General features: G+C 35.4%; 1 protein-coding gene across 2 annotated transcripts in view; it reads left to right on the top strand.

The window, feature by feature from the left end:
• Positions 1–22,305, top strand: part of LOC118265228 (cadherin-86C) — a 115,415-nt gene that overhangs the window by 41,566 nt on the left and 51,544 nt on the right. For both annotated transcript variants that reach the window (XM_050706068.1, XM_050706067.1), the window contains exon 2: positions 4,867–4,961. In XM_050706068.1, the coding sequence (XP_050562025.1) occupies positions 4,918–4,961 (44 nt within the window). In that variant the 5' untranslated portion in view covers positions 4,867–4,917. The remainder of the gene's footprint in view (positions 1–4,866; positions 4,962–22,305) is intronic.

Raw genomic sequence — 22,305 nt, 5'->3', positions numbered from 1 at the left:
AAAATAAACTAAAAAAGTAATTATAACACAGTATGATCTAATTTATTCAGACATGTGATCATAAATACTAAAACCTTTTTTATTGCCGGATGGCCGCAGTAATTATAAAATACACGGTCATTTAAGATATGGGATGACCATGAACAAAGTCCGTGATTGATTAAAAAATAAATCATTAAATTAATTATAACAAATTAAGTGACAAGTCGATAATCGATAAAACGGTTGACAAGTTTCAAGATGAATAAGTATCTGACTAAAACGATAACATCCTGTTTTTGATACACGAATTGATTACAATATCGAATGTCGTATTAAGGCTTTTTTTCCTAAGGCAAAGGTGACACCGATATCACATCATCGGCCTATAAGTGGCTACTGCTGACCAAAGGCCTCTTCTCACACAAAGAAGGTTTGAGCATTAATCACCACGCTTGCTCAATGCGGGTTGGCAATTGAAAACTAACAATTAGAAATTATAAGCCCAGGAATCCTCACGATATTTTCTTTCACCGTTTGTCAGAGTGTCTGAATAATCTTGGAAAGTACTTATAGCTCAGAAGAAGTCATATTGGTACTTGCCGTTGGTAAGTTTTGAGCCCACACCCTCATGCATGAGAAGCGGACGTCTTAAGGCTTTTTGTGTGATCAACAAATAGTTGTTTCGGGTTTGGTTGTCATGTATATGTAAAATTGTATATTTGCAAACGCACCCACGACACAGAAGACAATCCTAATGTCAAAATCCTAAAAAAAATCTTGTTACCAATATGTCAGCTGAACTTTAAAATTCAATTGTTCGTTATTTGAGAAGTACTTCTAGTGATAATCATCATAATGAATGGTGTTGGGCGTGCAACGGGTCATAGGATCATGGTTAGTTGAAACCATTCGTCCTAATGACTGTTGAGATCTGACTTGACAAGTTAGACTTGGATCTGATATATCTTACTACTCATTGCGAAATCGTACCGTCAAGCTGTAGTCACAAGATATATACTCGTATGTATCTTCATACGTCAAATAAATTCGAAAGTTTGAAGTAAAGAGGGTGTAAATTTTCGATTTAAATTAAGAACTGCTTTTATTTGGTATTCAGGTTCCGTTAATAGATACAACGTAACTGCATTTAAAAAATTAGACAGCTAAACAAGAATGGAATAGCTTCTATGTTTTAATAAGCCACTAAGACAGAGACGATTCAATTGAAAATGTTAAGTTCACACCACAAACCCTTCCTAAACGTATGCGTCGAAAACTTGCCATTACAACGTATGCGTACAAATATTAATGATTTATTTACTGTCAATATTCAATTGTTTAATAACCATGTCGTGAGTAATTAACCGAATAGTTACGAACGGACAACATGCTTACATCACAATAAACACTTCGAGTTATAACCATACAAAATACGAACAAATGACACGCCTTCACGTGGTACTCATGTTGCAATTATATGCAGTAGTACAACTGCTTACAGCAGGTCCTAAATAATAAACGACAACTTGTATACCTCCCAGAAATATATCAAATAACTTAAATTGATAATACTATTAATTAACGATGAAAATCTCCAATATAAACATATGCACATTACATACTTATGTGGAAATATCTAGAATAACCCTTCCAAAAAACGGGCAACCTTTAGGTAGGTACATTGAAGCTTGGAGCATAATTTCTCGGAAAAGAGAATAATGTTAGGTTTCCAAATTTATTTCTCCATCCATTTCGTAAACTGCCAGCACCATCGATTCGATCGATCAATCTGACTTTCGCGGTCAGGTCCTCAGGGGCCTTAGTACGTGTTTGCTTTACGTTGAACGAGATCGAAATGAGACCGCGTTCTGCGCTGTGATTGGTTGGTTCATTGGAGCTAGCCAATCACAACAACAGGACCATATTGAACTCCGACAAAGATTTTTGGCTGCAACTTGAAAAAATATTCGTATCTTTATTTTTCTTAGAACTGTGGCGACACTCTGACAAGTGACAGAAGTCGCACATAGACTATCAACGGATGACGTCATAAATATCCTGCATCGCACATACGAAGTTTACATGCAAATTAACACGGATAGAAAATCCCAGGGCAGAAAGCCCGCCAGGCACGAACGCACCGCCTAGTCGGAGCATCCTCATTTACTTAGGGAACTTTACTCTCTAAAATACGATTAAGTAATACGTCTTATAGTTTTTCTGTAACAAAATTGCGACACGACATTTGTAACTCATATAATCTGCGGCACGTTTTTGCTAAGTAACTATTTAGTTTTAACGTTAGATAAGAAGTGCCTGCTTACAGTACCGTTAGCTTCATTTGCTTGGTAAATAGAACATCCGTAATACTCGGAACAATGACCGGGATTATGAGAATGATAGTTGTAATCGGATGTTTTGTTGTATGCTTTGATTTGGTCTGTGTGAAACTGTGAATGGGACATCTTTGTTGCAGGAACACGACTGTCGATATCGAATCTGTTCCCATGAATGTTGATTTAAAAAACAAACGATGCTAATGTTTGGTACATTTGAACTGCACAGTTACGCGGTGGTGAATTCGATTCCCGCACGGCGCAACTCTTTGTGTAATTCACGAGTTGTTGTTCTTGATCTAAGTGTCATGTGCATGTGAAATTGTATGTTTTTAATGCACCCACGATACAGGAGAAAATTCAAATGTAGTGCAATGTTTGAAAAAAAAATGATACGGCAACGCTCTTTACTGTTCTGGTTTAGAGTGTTCATGGGTGGCACTGATGACTTGCCATCTACTGATCGGTCTGTTTACCCAATAAAATCAAAGAACATTTCTTTAACAACCGTGTTGATTTAGTGGTCACAGGCGCGGTTGTTGGGGCATGTTCTATGTCGAAGTAACTTTATTACTTTATTATGAATTCATAACTCTGTCTACTACCCAGGTGGAGACAGATTTATATTCCAACGTACTATTATTTATTTTCCAAATTCACCAAAATTTGTGTGTACCAAACATTGTTAAGTAATTGTAACCTTAATCCTTTTTAACACACAAACGCAAGTATATCAAAGTTGCATGTAGCAAATAAATGTACCTAACATTAAATAAAGCCAAATAATACTTGTATCTACATAGCTCGGTCCAAGCAATAATTAGCCTAGAGAATTAGAGATTATATCTCCCCGCATTCATTGGTACCCGATAACATCGTGGTAACAACGATAGAATCGTGACGATACCGGCCAAGTTCGACATCCACGTCTTTCTCTCAAAACAGAATCTCAGCGGACATTTACAAGCTGTTAGATAAATAAATGTCAATAATTTCAGCTCTATAATTGGTTTTGTTGGATAATAACACTGTTATTTAGACTTAGCCTTAGACTCAGTTACAAGTGAATTTGATTTAAAATTATCTGGCCTTAAAGTGCAGGTAAATATCGAATTATTAGCCATAACACTAGTGACAGTTACTGCTTGTAAATTAAGACGTTGTAGGATTAGGTTTGTGGTGCATTCAATACTAACACCTAAGTACAGTATGAACAAATCTTTACTACGAGTATCATAATTTCTCTTTCGCTGTTTTGAAAAACAAAGGTTTCAAATTAGAATCACTCTTGTTCAATCTGTGCTAACTTTTTTGTGTTCATCAAATAGCAGTAACTTATTTAAAAAATTGACTGTCTGGTGGTTTGACATCAGATAATTTTCTTTTGAACAAACAGGACTTTACACTTGTGCCATTTGTTAACTAAAAATCACGGTTTACTCACGTAAATTAATGGATAAAAGCTCTACTAGTTTCGAGTCACAGAGGGATTCTTCATCATGAGAAGCGTGCGCTGACGCGATGACGTCAAGCAGCCTACGCGTAGAGCTTTTCTCCATTTTCGTGAGTACACAGCGATTTTTAGTTATTTTAGTATGTCTGATAGTTATTATAAAAATTGTGCCATTTGGTCAGCAAAAATATCTTTCTCAATATTAACAGCTGTTTTACAATCTTATCCTAAAGCTACCTTCACACCATTCCTTTTCAATACACTGAGACTGACAATAACATCGTTTTCACCAATATCAATAGTCCAATCTGAAAGTTCCGCGGTTACTATACTTGGGCTCCCATTGACCATAGTTTGGTTTGGACAGTACTCATTACGCATATCCAAAATTGTATTTATTGGGCTAAGTTTGGTGAGGTATGCTGCTGTTTGGACCGCTCGGCACGTGCGCCTGCAAGGTACTTGCAATCAGCTTTAGTGTACATGTAAAATATTCAAATACTTTAATAATAATGAGGGACTTTTAATACTGAGATTACAATAATCACAATCGAAATTATAGGTACATGTTATGAGATATACCTATTTGACAGCATACTGTCATATAAAATAATGGCCGAAAGAAAAAGGAAAGAACATATTTTTTGTTATGTAACATGTATTTGCAAGCTCACATTTAAGATAGACAATACTATTGTAACAAACCTATTCAAAACATTCAATGAACACACGTTACCCCATATGTGGAACAAAAGATTAATTAATAATATCAAAAGCGTTTTGATACACACACTCGATTAATTATGAGTCAAATGACATCAGAATTCTTAAATCATTGCATATACTATGAGCTTTCGCCGCATTATCTAGGCATCTGGGCGCGAAGACAATGGCGCGCGCATGCGTAATGCGTTATCTCGCATCTACCTATTGCTACACTCTGCTCTCCTAATGAGGAACGCTGTTCCACTTCTCGTGCCGTGCTAATTGAAAACAGACTCAAAATCAAAGTTTGCTAAGAGAAATTTCTACTTAGCTAATAAATGCTAATTGATTAATTATCACGTTTGTACTCAAAGGTTCCCTTTGTTTCAGGTGGGGTAATAACGGTAGCCGTGCCTCCCAAAGAATGAGGAATAAGCAACGATGCTGGAAACGCTGCTTTGGCCCCGACACACAGAAATCAACAGGTGAGCCTACTTGATAAACAAATTCCATTCATACTTTATTTTACGACTTTGTGGTATAGTGTAAGATAATGCAGCTTTTTGTTACACAAATCACGTAACGTATGGAGAAATTGCTGCAACACGAACTAATCTTGGCACATGTTCAAGTAAGGTATCGATGTGTGGATGGGAAATAGTATTTCTTTGGTATTCTTATAGAAAACCAAGTACACAACCAACATAGGATTACATTGAGATTTTATAATACATAAACTGGTATGATAGAAATTCGATCGAAACCAACGTTCAAGTTACTTTATACTACAACAATTGTAACAACACATTAAATGTACAACATTGGCTCTTTAACAAAATGTTTTAGTGTTTATTTTAAGAGGACATAACTGTGTCTCGTTAATGGCACATATTTTGTTAATAGTGTTGTCCAAGTCCCGCTAGCTCTCAATATAAGTCGATGGTAGAAATTACTTACGATAAATTGTGGAAATTGGTGCAGAAACTCACGTTCGGTCCTATAGAATCGATTCTTGTTAAACCGTAAACATTCACTTGGTAAAACAATAAAAATATAATAGATATTGTATTGGATTGTCTTCACAATTTATTTGTTCTCGGTAAAGGGCTTTCAATTTGCTTTTCTCGTCATGTTTACTTACTAATCGAATTTCTTGGTAAAGAACACAGTGTGGAGAAAAAGGATGATTGTCCACATGACTTTTATGTCTGACATTTTGAAATGTAACATTTCTTTATAAGGATAATGATAGCTAAGAGGATAAATTGTGTGTAAACTGAGACCTTATTTCCTTGCAGTGAAACACACACCGTGTAACAAAGCATTTGCGCATTGTCATATCCCGCCCACGTAAGCCCGTATAATTTCACGATTTAAACGCACCGCCTTACGAAATACATCTAGGGGAGTGCGACGATAAATAACCAACAAATTACTCAGTTCTCGCGATACGTAGTACACGTGCGTCGGTGACATTTGCATGCCTGAGAAATGTTTACAGCTTGTTGAATCTACAGTCCGTAGGAAGTGAATGAATGCGGCGGGCCTCGGGCGTTTAATCAAAGTGCGTTGTGTGATTTTCAGTCCATATGCCAAAACATGATCTTTAACACTCGGTTAAACGAACTAACTTGTTGATTTCCTACACAAAGTTCGTTAAACTTTGAATTTCACAATTGAATAAAGTTTGCGTTTAATCGACTGAATGGCCAGTCTACAATCTGTTGTCGACAATTCGAAGAATTAACCAACAATTTGTTTGTAAAATGATCAAATTTGACGTTCACCAAAAGTTTGCTAAATAAATTAACAATTACGGCTTTCCTAATCACTCCTATTGTTAGCTTTGTGTGGCTGTTTAACTCACAATTGAATTATACGAGTAATTCCGGATGGCGCTGACTAGATGCTGACTGGTTTTCGAATTGCGAATTGGAATGAAATGTGAGCCATTTCGTTAGCAAATAGCTCTCGCAGACTGCCGGGAATGTCGCAGCTCGTTCCGGAGACGATTTGGCTTCCAAAATGTGGAATAAGATGGCAACCTCATAAAGTTATGAACTCTTATTGTCAGATAAACGGTGGAATATTGGTTTTGTGAATGCTTTCAAACAGTTTTCTCTGAATAAGATATCAACGTTTATTTGTACTTTTACTTGAGGTTTTTTATCATAGTATTTCACGTATACTTTGGAGTTTTCCTTTCAAGCAGTTTATAAGCTGATACTCTCATACATAAAATAAACCGAATCCAATTAAAATTGTATACCGTTGGTGCTTTTGTAACACACTGACATAAAACGAGAAAACATTACAATTAACGTAAACTTAAGACATAAACGTAAGTTTTACACCCTTTAAACTAGCTTCTGTTACAATTAGCAATAAGGAAGAAATTGCAACAACAAGCTTATTACTTTACTTAAACTTAATAGTTACATATTTTAGCGAATTGTCTATAAATTGTTTGTAATGTTAAGCACTAACTGTTTGACATAACATTTGACGAATGTAACACTGGCTTAATGGCTCATTAAGATTGAAAGCTATTGTTAATACTCTCATTATTTCCTAACTATGAATAGTTAAGTAGTACTCAGTACTCATATTTCAGTTGGTAAACAAATCACAATAAATCAAGTTTTAGCCTACACACACAGCTAGCCAACTACCGCATTTAAATTCCAGCCTTTTCAATAAGTCTAAAACTTAACGCCTGCCAGAATCAATGAATTGTCGCATTGAATGTTTCGAAACTCGCTTTCGTAATGTTTTATCTAAATAGATTTACTCAATAAAATGTTTTGAATATTGTCTTTTAATATAATGCCTAGCTAACAGCTATATAGTCTAAGGACCGCGTGGGCAATTAAATAATAATAGCCTATATTAAAGATACAAAAATAATACTAAGAACCGCGCCATTATGACGAACAAACACACTTTTGCATTAATATAATTTTATATTAGTAAGGATTTGGTTCTTGTAGGAAATTCAGTTAAGATGAAATCGTCAGTTTCTACGTAATCTCGCAGCCAAAGTATGACGAAACTGTATGCTATCGGAGGCAATAATTTATTGAATGTATCTGATTTATCCTTATTGGTTTATTGAAGCTAATCCTATTCAGAATAGATTGTTGACAAGATATTTCGAAATGATCTTCGAATGTGACTGATAGGTTTATGAAGTTCAGAAAGCATGGGCATCAAGTATGGATACCATATTTTTACGATTATGTATGCATGTAAGTATACAATATCTCTTTCTAAATACAAACTGCGAAGGACTACATTTTAACCAAACAAAACCAATCATAAATCTCAGATAAAATCCACTTGCACAGCGATAAATTGCGATTTTAGAGTGAAGCTATTATTAAGTGAGGCATTTAAAAAGAATAGAAACAAAAGTGGTCCCCGGGGCAGGGAGCAATTAATGGCGAAGAGATTAACCAATAAATCGAAGCGAGCTTGCTACGGTGCCGGTGGGGCGACAACCCAACGACTTTGGAGTATGAAGGACTATAGAGCGTAGGGCAAAGCTTCAACTGGCTATTAGACAACTGCAAGTCTACTCGCCGTAATGAGTCTTCCAAGATACTAATGTGACCTATGTAAGGTATATAGGTATGAAAAAAATCCCAATTACATAATATATTAAACTAATACAAGGTAAGCTTCGATTCCGTGTTTTCGTGCTCAATTATAACACTTTCTCGACTAGAACAAAATATTTCTATAAAAATCTCGAACTGCAATTATAAAACACTGCAAGCAATTATTGTTATTAAGCTTCTGTGTAACAATTAGAATAATTACTTCATATTAAAAAATATTATTTTATTGGCAAAGGTCATAATGACTTCTATAACTTAATTCATACTCGCAATGTCTGTCGCATCCTCGCACCACGGTACCGCCGTAATGACGCCCGATAATCGGAGACATCCTTCCCGGGACCTTTGAGCTCGTTCCAAAGGAATTTTCTATATTTTTGTCGAGCAAAAAATTGAGAATTTTAACAAGGGGCGCATCAAAACCGCGCTTGCAAAGCCATTAAACTGGAGGGCTTCTAGATTTATACAGAAGCCTCGGATAATTGTTTAGAGTTAAGTTGTTAGCTTTCAAAGTAACGAACGACTGGATCTTTATTTCTTTCATAAATATTTCTGGAAGATTCTCCGATAACTCCGTGTTTTCGGTTCCCTTAGCATCATAATTGTATCGTATATAAAGCAGATACGGTCTTAACTATTGGCGCCCAATCTTAATGTCAGCGGAAACGATTGTTTATAAGCTATACCAAACTCACTTTCCATAAACGGCCGATAAAAAGTGAAACATTCAATAAATTGTTGGCTATAAACCAACAGTTATAAATCGTCCTGTTTAATTCGGAACCGGGGCGTTATCGCAACGTTTTAGATATTTATTAGCGATTCACCTATCGTTGAGTTTTTTGCGCAAGTCCTACGGTATTTTCCATGTGTAGTCAATGATCGTGACAAGCCTAATTGACTAACGTAGCCTGAGATCAGGCGGAACACATGCAAAGCCGCGCTTGTCACATCGATTTACCGCATAAAGCCCTCCGTGCAATGCCTAAAACGTCCTTCCGTGTAAACTGGTTGCTAGACCAACGAACTGCCAGGGTTCCCTTTTCTGTACTTTCTACCAGAGCTGCATAGGTGCAGGGATGCTGCCGTAATTATTATGATAGTGACTATTGCTACGCGGAAACTGTGATAGCAAACTGGATCACATTCCTAACAACAACCAACTAGTTCATAAACAAAAACTAAAATAAAACCTACAATGAAAATTCCACTATCGAAAATGTTGTGGGACCTTATCAAGATTGGAGTATCGATTCCAGAAAACAATTGCGCCGTAAGAGCTAAATGAACCAGTCAAAATAGACGTATAAATCCTTTGTTCTTAATTAGATCATAGATAAGTGGTTAATTGACAGGAGATTGATACTTGATCGTGAAATATGGCGTGAATAAAACAAGCAGTAACCTAACTGTGCAGACTTAACTAACGGATTATGTTTATCGTCGAAACACGATTACCGTTAGCTGTTTGAACTTTGTGTCTCTAAAAGCTTTAATGCAACTTTACACATCTGTTTCACAGATTTCATGTTCAAGGAAACTGAATTTATATTTCGACTATTATGATCTAAAAATTTGAATGTTTCTAAACAAATGAACCTACGGTACTAGAGAAAACTTTAGTAATGGTTGGTTCTTTAAAAAGCTTTTGAACTTGGAACAACAAGTAGCAATTATGTGATCATTTTTATTCAATAGATTCTATAACAACTCTTTTTCTCTTCTAATTGTCATACTCCAAGATATATAATAATTACTTAACCCAGTCCTTGGCAATGGTTTTCCATACAAAATCGTTACTAATGAATACTTTAAGAAATCATTCAATGATCTAAACACAGATAAATAAATAAACCCCAACAAAATATGTATTGCACCATAACCTTTTGACCAACAACAACAACAACAAAAACTACCACACAACAAAATAACAAAACACCATGAGTCAAAAACGATTACACGAGTTCATAGCAGTATGAACTAGATTTACTCAACCGCCATATGAATACAAATATGAGGTAACATGAATGAACAAACTAGTTTAGACAACCCTGTTGGAAATGCTCGCCGCACAGCGAGCTCGCCATTCCACTACAACGGCAATTATAGCTACCAACACCAGTTACACAACATTACATATGCTTAGAAAAAAGTAAGAACTAGTCTCAGTATCTTCTAATGCCTTATAATGCGTCCTAATATTAGAGTACTAAGTAATAGTTCGTTTAAGTTAAGGGAGAATGGTTTGTCTGCTTGCTTATTAAGTTAAGTTGAGTAGTTATTATAAAAAAAACTATAAAAGTTCATTAAGAATAGTAGTTAGATGTGCTGTATACATTTAAATGGTAATCAGTCTACAAGTAGGTAATAAGAAACTAGGATAAATTTGGATGAAGATCATAGTTTTGACTGTAAAACTGTTGAAGCTAATCCTCCGCTAACATCGGTCATCGGTGACTACATTTCAGTTAAGCATAATTTTTATTACAATATTGTTTTCATTACCAAATTTTGTATCAGTTCGCCATCCACTCATAAAATTTTACTTTTTCTAGACGATAACATTACGATTTTACTATTTACTTGACTTCTTGACCAATCAAACTCCCATAATTATGACGTTTCTCATCAAGGCTTTGACGCAATACGTACTTAATTCGATTGCTTGGCTCAGACATACGAGGTTGATAGTTTATAGGTTTATAGAGAAATTGACAGTAACTGAATGTAATCTGAGATTTATGTGTGACATAATATTGATTTCAAGTATTTTAGTTGATTCAGCTCTGCTTACGCCTTAGACAGACCTGATAAGAATGCATTGCAACTTTGGCAGGTAGCCAAAATAATAAGGAGTGAAATATGCTACATTTATTTTAGGATTTGTAACAAAAAAGTAATGCCTGTCCTAAAATTATTGTACACTGACAAAGTTGCACAAAAAATTGACGTCACCCACGAGAGCAAAGCCGCGAGTAACAGCTAGTAAGAACTAAATCTAAAAAGTAATACCAATAACTTTGTTAACAATGATAAGTTAACCGCCCTTAACCAAGCCCCTGCGATATCATTTCCGATTTCTAACTAAAGTAACATTTCATTGCAATATTGTTGTTAAAACTAATCTAAGTTGTTCTAACAATTAGTCGATTGTCCGCTTAGAATTGTACGAACGGTTTACAACTGGCCTAGGACTGTTTACAACTCAAATATTGGTTTGAAACTTGGTTATTATTTTGTGTTAATAATCATAATCTAGTTCTTGTAGAACAAATAAACTAGTACATAAAATTACAACGTTGCCCCACACTAGGATTTTCTTCTGTATCGTAGGTGCGTTTACAAACATACAATTTCACATGTACAAAACATCCAGACCCGAAACAACAATTTGTGGATCACACAAAGGGTTGCTTTGTGCGGGAATCAAACTCGCTACACGTTGCATGGTAACCAGTTGCCCAGCCCCTTTTGTGACAATCATGCAGTCGATATGTATGATGATCATTATATAAAGTACATATTCGCTATTAGATCTCTCAATAAATACGACATTAATTTAGCATAAAACATAATTTACGCGTAAATAATAAACACATCTTCACACGCAATTAATTAGTCTAAGTTAATACTTATTACATGAATAATTAACCGTGTTTGTTCTGAAAGTAATTGAAATCAAGCCGGAACTTTCAAAGGTGTCTCGTGTCTATTTTAATTAATGTGTTTGCCGCATCATTAATTATATGTACGTTAAGCTTTGCTTCACACTATTCCACGCTATATTATAAGCAAAATGTTAACATGGTTATATTTTACTGATTATGTTAACCTATAGTGGACTCTTTTCTTTAGCATTGGACGTTGTGTAGCTGATAATGATGATCTTGTTCTTACGTGCTTTTTAGATTAAGTCATATAATGTAAAAGTTTATGTTCTTAAAATAATAACACAAAAACAGCTAGGTTCAATTCCAAACACCATGCTAGTATAATTCATTAGCTGCGGACTACCTAGCGGATTCCCAGTAAATCCGCTAGGTTGCTCCGGCTCAAAAAGCCTTGGACCGGGGTGGTTTATAGTCAGTAGAGTCTGACACTCCCTCTCGCCTCGCCCAAGACGGGAGAAGTCATTAGACGATTTTTCTGTCGATAGTCAGTAAGAGTCTGACACTCCCTCTCACCTCGCCCAAGGCGGGAGAAGTAATTGGATGATTTTCCTCCCTCAAATAAAAAAAAACATTAATGGAAGCTTTGTATCTACACTGATGCTAGCTGTACCCCTCTACATTACTACATACATACATGTGCTCACAGAGCCTCATTACTAACAAACTAGTATCTGTCGGTACACGTCGGTGCATTGGCTTGCATCATACCAAAGTTGTCAACTACAAACGACAAACGTTGTCGTTGACAGCGGACCACGTCCTGCGCCCTATATGTATGCTTATCGAGTAACATGACTCGCTAATCGAATAGAATAACAAGAACAATCGATTAGGAATTCGATATGAAAATTCTTTGCGATTCGGAATGTTGATCGGTGTTGCTCTGAATTGTAACAATGAAAAACGTTTTGTGAATAAGGGAAGGAATTTGTATGTGTCGGTTTGTCAATGTTACTCTTGAATTAGACTCTTATTTTGCTTTTCAATAGAAATTCCACTCAAGTGTGTGCCTAAGATAACAAATCCTATATAAGTATAACGTAAAAAATCCTATTTTTATTACCATTTTAAGAAGTCAATGTAAACTGCAAAGCTCAGTCACAGTAAAACCAAATAAATTACTCACAAATCCGAGTACTCAATGTTTATCCACGTATCTTATCCGAACAGGGGACAAACGTCAATACTTAATGGTAACAAAACAAACATTTATTCATGGACACTCCACTCCTTAGTAATCTCACACTATAAGCACTTCAAACTTTATTCTTATCGTCTCTCATAGCGGTGTCAGTCCATTTCCCTTTGTCAGACAACTCTGACAATGGCCTGAGACTTTGACAAGGGCCTGCTGACGTAATTATACGTGCAGGCGAGTTAATTAGTCCCTCATTGAGTTGGTATTACTGTTCAGTCATGGCGGATAATAGCCAGGCACTCTCGCCCTCTCCACGCGGCTATACTCGTCGATAGTCGGTTTGATAGTTGAGTCAGTAATGTTTCACAATAACTTGCGATCTCACCAGATTTTGTCAATTCCCATTGAAAGAGAAACTCGAGTTAGGGAAATTGGATTTATACGTACAGAAATTGTGTAAGCATTACCGTCATTTCTCTTTATTTGTTTCAATAGGACTGGTGTAATTGGGTTTCCGTGTGATGACTAAACTTCATTTTATGTAGATAATTCGCAATTAACACAAAAAATGCAAAGGAATACAAATGTAATTATAGTGTTTCGCTACACTACACGAGCTTCCTTGCACGCAATGGCAAACAAAACATGAATCTCCACGTTACCACGATTTCATGGGTTACGTGAAAAAACCGACCATTCCATTAACCAACCATTTAGCCTTAACATAACTTCCATATAATTCAACAAATTCCACATAACTATAAGCAGGAAAGTACCGACTTTGGTGCATTATTTTAAAGTGCATACCTACATAATTTATGCTAAGTAAATGTTCGAGACGAGATTTACAGCTGTGGTTTAATTGTTATTCTATTAATGAGTTTCCAAACTATCGAATGTTGGGACCACACAGAGTGTGAAATATTTCACGAGGTGGTCACGATCTATCAGATTGCTTACGATACTACACCGATATTGTTTTATCGGAGTTACTTTACGGATGTACGATGGATTGGATGTGATAAGAATGCCTGTGCGCATTGCATTTACGAAACATCCGGTGAACGGACAGTTCACATCGCCATCGCTGTGGGCAGACACGTTGCATTGAATTTGATGAAATAATGCACTAACTGTAGTATTGCCACCAATAAATAATAATAGAAAGCAATGATTTACGTGTATTGCGTCTTTTATCGCTGTACTGGATTGAATACGAATAGTGGATTGATTTAAAGCTTCAGATGTGATGTTGTAGTGACATATAACTGGAACTACTTACGTTATGGTGTCTTATAAGGGGATATGGTATGATTTAGGACATAGCACTTAACAGAGGGCGATTGAAATGTGTACTATCTACATTAAAATATGCGTAGGTTTCATTGTGTCAATAGTTCCATGGCGCCATTAGACTAAACGTAAATAAATCTTTACTCAGTTTATCTGAGAATAAAATACATTATACCAACAACCACTAGTCTCCGGATCAATTTAAACACAGTTTTATTGCAAAGATTCTAGCTGGAACCACTCGAACGACTTTATATAAAAGTTTTACTGCGCAGTAATATCGTAGATTTACTAGATAAGGAGCCATTATGGGCGACGTTGTAGAAGAATAATAATATAGACTTTTAATGTCAAACAGATGTATCAATTCTCACCATCAATGGATGTTATAAGTATTTGTCATTCATTTCATACACACACGGACCAAATATGTAACAGGAATGAGTTATATAACAATCATCCTTGAATTCCTTTAAAGATGACAAAAATGTATATATCTAATGTACCATGCTACAAGTTTTATGTGACGTGTTTGTGCAACTTGCTATTCACCGGACACAATCCTAAAAACTTTGCATCATTAATAAGATATTTTTTAAATTCAAGAATCTCTAGAATACTTTGTTCAACCTTAAAATTTACCCCATAACCCCTTACTCCAAAATCGTCCTTGTAACGATACCCTCAATAAGCTACAAAACATGAATGAAATACCCCATTCTGCACAATTTCCACACAAACGCCATATTTGTACTCTACACCAGGGTATGATGAATGGTATGCAACGTTTGAAATCTCTGAGAACAGAATGTTTAGCGTCAATTATCACATTAGCCATAGTTCGAACGTGGGTACCGAACTACCGATAGGCCGTTGACCTTCATGATTGGCATTTTTCACTGAGATGCTGTGTGCAAGTACAATTGTACTGCTATTGCCATTAGCATCGGTTACCTACTACCGTTCCAAAGAAAGCTAATATTGATTCTGTTCTTTATATTTCGAGCGGAGTTGTAATGATCTTGGTATTGAGTTAATTGTTGGCTTCATTGGCTAACCAATGGTGGTTACGAGTGAGCACGGTCTTAGAGTTATTTAATAGTTACTTAAACGAGTCCTTAGCAATTGTTTTTGGAACAAAATCGTTACTAAGGAATATTTTAATAGTTTTAAGTAATTATTAAATGTCTCGAAGTTCAACAGTAAATGAACGCGGATGTTTAATCTAAATTCAAATCCCGAATAAGTCAAAATGTTATTAAGATTTTCGATGACAAACATTACAATACTCTCAATAACAATACATATCACTTTTGTGCAAATCTCATAGATTATTATAAAATGTCTCAAGTAGTACTTGTGCTTATTGCCAACCTTTATATTCTATACTAAAGCCGTATAAATATGCTCACTGTATTATTAAATATAATACCAAGTGCTACATTACAAAATAAAATAAGATTGATTGAGCCGCCATTAACCTTACCACCTACTAGTTAACATTTCAAAAACAAGAGCAACACGAGAGCTATTATCACAAAGCTCTGTTACTTAATTTCAAACAATTTGGTAATAAATTAACATATCATTTACTGGGGAATATAAATTAATTTAAACAAGATTCAAAGCAATAGTTGAAACGAACTTTCCAGTCGTTTGTAATTTACATACAAAGAAATTTTAGGGACCACCCAAGTTTGTTCCTTGTACTTTTATCACTTAATTAGTATTTCGTCATTGTTGCCTTTAAAACGGTAATAAATGGGTAGCACGCGTTTGTAGATAATTTATTGTATCAATCGTTCTATAGCTCTGTATTTCAAGTTTACAATTTTATAAGTTTATTCAGAATAGTGCACCTAATTTTAAACTTGAAGTGAATAAGTCGCGGAAGACTTAACGGGTTCCGGCTCGAAGAGCAAAACTAGGAACAGGGTAGTTTTTAGTCAGTAAGAGTCTGTTACTCCCTCTCGCCTCGCCCAAGGCGAGAGAAGTCATAGGACGATTTTATCCCTTAAAAAACCGAACTAAATAAAATGCGCAGTTTCTCAATATAACATCAAGAAAAAGTACTAAAAGCCTAAAAAAAATACGAATTTATTAAACACTAATAGGCGCATTATAAACAACCATACCATATTTGAGTCGATCTCCGTGTTAGACTCGAAGCATCAAAACCGCAGTTCAACATTCACTTTATACACTATCATCTTTCAATATAGAGATAAATATCAATTCGACATGTTAAATAATACCTATAACAGATTGATATTTGTTTCGACTTTGCACCAATATAAATTGAGTCTTACACTTCATAGAACCATATGTCATACGTAGACGTGTCGAGTGCTAAGATTTATAGCGAGAAAAAAAACTAGAATTCACGACCTGCATTCATTTAAAATGTATAATAAATCATACGAGATAATACCAGACCGTGCTATGTGTATTATGTATGTTTGCTCTCAAAAGTATGTAAGTGTGATGTTAGCAATATATTAAGATTGATTTCATAACTGTTAACAATTAATATACAATACATAGATCCTATCTTTGTGACATGTTTATGCTCTAAATTTAAGCGAAAAAACTAATCTAAGAGATTGATTACGGAGACGGAGATGCAGACTGTCTAGCAGGTTTACCAGGGCTCCGACTTGAAAGCAGAAGTAAGAACGGAGTAGTTTTTAGTCATTAAGAGTCTGACACTCCCACTCGCCTCACCAGGCGAGAAAAGATATTGATATATCGATGACTTTCTCCACTAAAAAAAGAATTGATTGATTTAATTAACAAAATAAGAATCGAATCACAGAAAACCCTAATAATTTATTGATATATGTACCTATTAAAATTTTATACGTCAATCTAGTGCAAGTTTTTCAAATCGAAAACCAAATGCACACCCTATCCTTTTTTACCTTATAAAACCAGCATCCAATAGCTACTCAACAGTTACTTAAACTAGTAACCACAAAACCAACCAAGCAATATCGAACCTACACATAAAAAGAAACTGATCCGATCCAGTTCTAATAGATCATCAGATACCATTTATCAATCAAGATCACACGACCACTGTAATCACTTATTAATTGAACACAGAGCTGACATTATAAAAACCATCATTCATCATTGCGCAATAGAAAACGAAAAGTCTATTGCAAAATCTTTTAGTAAGTCAGTCAGTCAGTCAGAAGTGATCTAAAGTCAGTAGTTTCGAGATCAGTGAAAACATTATGTAACTCTCGCACGCACGTTAAGCTATACATGACTAAGATATCTTGGTCTCCCTTTGTATGGCTGTTCCGCATATTTGAGGGTCAGTTTATACTGGTTTCGTGTAGCTTGATATGCTGTCGTGTGAACGATCACGTTCGTCATTGTCTTAGTGACCGGTTTAACTTGTAGTTGTGGTGATTATTATTGTTTATCTATAGATCTATGTGTTCAAAACAACATGTTATACTGTTCTCAGATCGAAAATGGCTGGACTGATTTTCATGATGTTTCATAGTTGATTGATTTCGATCTTAAATCTGATCTGATACATAATTATTGATGATTAATTTTTGATTGAACTAAAACGAAAACAAAATTAAGAAATGTATTGAATGCTGACTATAAGTCGTATTGTCATTTGGTGTCGTTAAGGCGCGGTGAATAGACAACTTTTATGTATTTGAGGGGGTGAAGCAGGTGAAGTGGGTCTCGTGTACTGAGGGGTGCACCGTGCAAATGTCATTGATACGCGTATTCCATTTTATTTAGGAGCGTAATTTCGCTACTATAGTTTCATGGACGAGTGGCCCAGTGCGTTGCTGTCTAGATTCGCGTTCCGTGATCCTTAAGATCGAATCTCATTACTCGTATTAGTTTTTGTTTTTTTATTTTTTCAATATTATGTTGTATACATTTTTATTTTATTTTTATTTAATTTTTTTATTAGTTTTTTTATGACTAAAACCTAAATCGAACAATAATTTACACAAACTTACTACTACTATAGTTTTTGCGCTAGTGACAGTTGCCTGTATGACGTTGACGTCTCTCAGTACCACATGATTAGGGATGGACATTAGAAAGGTCTTTTTTTATCGCTATCGATACTCGCAGCATACATTGAATTCTCTTTAATTTTGTTATTAAAGTGTGTTGTTTAGTTGTGCAGTGTATCTGCGTGTATATAATGTCAATATACAGATACAGATTCAGATGATCCTGACTCAGATAATAATATGAGTTTGGACGAATAATAAGTAAATAATTTTGGTTTTAAGCAAGGAGCGTGTGTGACGTGTCGAAGATCTGACACGTTTGGCTCTCCAGTGCCCCGAACAGTCGCTACAGTCGAAGACAAGTTTTTACATTCAATATTCTGTACTTAGGGCCTATGCACACCACGTTTTATAAACGGCCGGCAACGCACGTTTTGGAAACGCGCGTCGCCGGACGTTTTTCTCCTACAGTGCAGTTTGTTGTCGTTTGTATCGATACAAACGCGCGGCACCAGCGCGTGTGTATCGATAACACGCGCGTTTGCATCGCTTCCGCATCGCTACACACGCGTGTCTGTATCGCTACACACGCGCGTCAGGTGTGCAAAGCAAAGGTCTACAGGCCGCGTCTAACTATCACGTCTGTAGCGATACAGACGCGATACGCACGCAAGTATCGCGTAAGTATCGCTAATAACGCGCGTCGACGGCGCGTTTAAAAAACGTGGTGCAAACATAGGCACTTAGAAGCAGTAGGCACTAATCTTTTAAAAACTAAAAAACGGACAGGAGGATATATAAATAAAACACCAATTATGTATAAAATATGTATTATTCATCTTCAATAATTAGGAGAATGTCATCTAAGAATTGTGTAGGGGGCGGGGTACGTATATTTTCTTGGTATTTTTCCCAACTGAGATACCATATTATACAGGCTGAGATGCACGCCACTGACGAATAACTGATAAAATCGCCTCATCTTCCAAGACTCTTCTGCCAATAGAGTTACTGCGACCAGTCGCAATCGTACAATCTACACAGCGATCCATGTCGTCAATATCCGATTGATAGGCTTAAACAGTTGTCCAAAATAGAGAGTAAGGTAATTTAGAGATGCAAGATCCGTCAAAAGTCCTTTATAAAGCCGAGGTCGTGGGGTTTAACAATAAAACATGGAAAATACGTGCGCACTCAGAACGAAACACAACAAACAAGTGTCATCTGTCAATCGATGACTGACTGATATCAGACAGAAGTGTTGTAAGAAGTTTAAATCACAGAGTACTTATACGCATAAATGATTAAATAATCATTAATGTTTTATAACTTAATTTAAGTTTTCTCGCTTCCCAGATAGAAACAAGGTACCATATTTTGTGATTTCCTTTAGAAAAATATGACGGTTTTTTTAATATACATTTCAACTAGTTAACTGCTGGGCCCAAAAGTCCCCTTCTCCTTTCAAGAATGGTACGGAACGTTACTGAATGTGTCATCTGCACCATGCTACGCGGTAATAGTATATGAAAAAATTAATTGTATTTACACAACTTATAATTCAAATCGATTTCGTACAAAAAAATATACTGACAACCCAACTTAGAAAAAGCTAATTACAAAATAAAATATTACAAACAGCAAAAAGATATGTTAGTGAATGATTATTTTCTGAGCGGCGATTGACACAAACTGACATAGGTCCACCAAGCAGCGCGCCTCAGCGGTCACTGCCGGTCCGCGTAGGAATGAAAGAGAAACGAATAGATGTCATGATCGGACGACGTTTTGTTCGATTCGTTCTGAGTTATTTATCATGAATTATATTAATTCTTACAAATATCTCATTTCAATCGACAAATAAATAAGGCAGATCCCTTTATTATTTTAAATTACGTCACTGTTATTAATTTTATTAAGATATGTTCATAAATAATATAGTTACAATGGCTAGAATTTCAATTTAAATGGTTAGTTTATGATTTTTTTTTATCGAGAAAATTTATAGAAATCGTGTTTTGAAGAAGGTGGTCCATTCATAAAAATGATCAAGATTAACATATATTTTTTTTGTTGCTCTAACATGTAAACATTGGGCAAAAAAATCTGTTGAATCAATCCTATTTTGACTATGCACAGCGCCTTAAATAAATCTGTAATTTATTAACAGACTTCGAAAACAAGGTTTGGTTTGATATGTATCTTTAGTTATATACGTATGTATAGATGACGTTTTCAGCTTAGTATTTTTCAGACTTAGCAGTCGGGTTTAGAGAAAATTGAAGGCGGTTCTCTTTTAAAAAAAGTTGACATTTAAAGCACCAACTTTCTTCATATTTCAGATCTTGAGTAAAGTCTAAAGGTTCCTTAGGAGAGTAAATTAAGTAAAACTAATCACGTTTGCATAATTGCCTCGTTAGTTGGCGAGCCTTTTAATGCCATCAGTATAAATACTTAATCTTCAACTCAACTAGCTCTCTATCATAATAATGGGTTATTAAAATTACTCATAAAGTACCTTATGTTTATATTATAACTTTCGTGAGACATAATGACTAAATGACGAGGAACTCGACTGGTCTCAAGCCATGCTAGAGGCTCATATTCATGAGCAGCATTCCGCGACACAAAACAAAAAAAATCATTTAAATTCCATACAAACTAATCCTAGTTAAAATAGGTTAGTAATATCATAGTTTGTTTGTATGTTGCACTTTGTCTCCTAAACCACTAAACCAATTTTGATGATCTATTCACCAGTATAGACAGAAAATTAAAGACGTTTAAAGGTTATATGAAACGAGCAAAACCGCAACCAAGATCTATAGCAAAGATTTATATATTACACTTGTATTTCAAATGGGCTCAAGACAATAGCTCAATAGATTTAGATTTAGGTCGCTTAACACTGAACACAATGCATAAATGCTGACATGACAGCTTTAGGAACAACAGCTTAACTATTGGGCTTACGAGGATTGATTTTGTTTAACAGTTACTGGTTTATAACACCTTGAGTTCTAAATGTAACGTTTTTTAACTATTGTATTGCAAACCCAATTCCCCCCTTCCCAATCCCCGATTCCACAACAACCATTAAATTCCTAACCCCCAAAATGCCGGCAATGCACTTGTAATGCCTCTGGTATTTCAAGTATCCATGGGCAGTGGCGATTACTAACCATCAGGTGATACGTCTGCTCGTTCATAAAAAAGACGTACAGTCAATAAGGTTGAAAATCCAAAATCAATTAAGCCTCTTCATCCGAGGAAGGTGGAGTTAACTGTCAGACTTTTACTGACTAATTAATATCCCGGTGATGTCTCACCTCAAATTACCTTCAATTATCGCCTGAATCAAAGAGTTTACGAGCATAATTATCAAAGACGAAATTTTAGGTTCAACTCCGATTTTTTTAAGTTAAATTTACGACTCTATTCTACGGACTTAATTTAGTGCTAAATAAGATAAAAAAATATGATTAAAAGCGAAGCTTCCTATCTAAATCAGACATAAACTCGTTTCCTACTGAATAAACAATTGATTCCCAATGTATCTTTCATAGCAAGATTCAATAATATGATACGAAGTGACTGTAAATAATGATCGCAACACAATGTAAACAAAGCAATAACCAGTATCAAATCACGTAATACTGGAGAAGGAATCGAATTTATTTGTTTGAAACAATCACACAATCAAACTACCAACCAATCAACTCACTGGGACCCGTCTCTCCATTAATCAAAGAAACTAGGACGTATTCTATTAGTTTATCCACAAAGATTGCAGCGGACAAAATTAGTTATCAAATCGAAAATTATAAGAACGTGCACATAAAACCGTTGTGATGATTACACTCGATAGTTTGTGACGAGAAACGTAATACTGTAACAGGAATTCTAATGAGAAATGAAATGAAACCATGGAACCAGTCGTCAATAAAAGCTTAGACGACATTAAATAAGTATTCATTTCTCGATTCAGTTCGATTTTATTGGAAGCGAATTGGATACCGCATTGATTAAGAAAATTATTATGGAGAATTCTAAACTAATCATTGTGAAGTCAACAATCAACAAAACTATTTTATTATCTCATTATCGCA

Source organism: Spodoptera frugiperda, chromosome 28 (genome assembly GCF_023101765.2).
Source record: "Spodoptera frugiperda isolate SF20-4 chromosome 28, AGI-APGP_CSIRO_Sfru_2.0, whole genome shotgun sequence".
Classification (NCBI taxonomy): Eukaryota; Metazoa; Arthropoda; class Insecta; order Lepidoptera; family Noctuidae; genus Spodoptera; species Spodoptera frugiperda.
The sequence above is the reverse complement of the archived record's forward strand: the minus strand, read 5'-3'. Positions and strand labels throughout refer to the sequence as shown.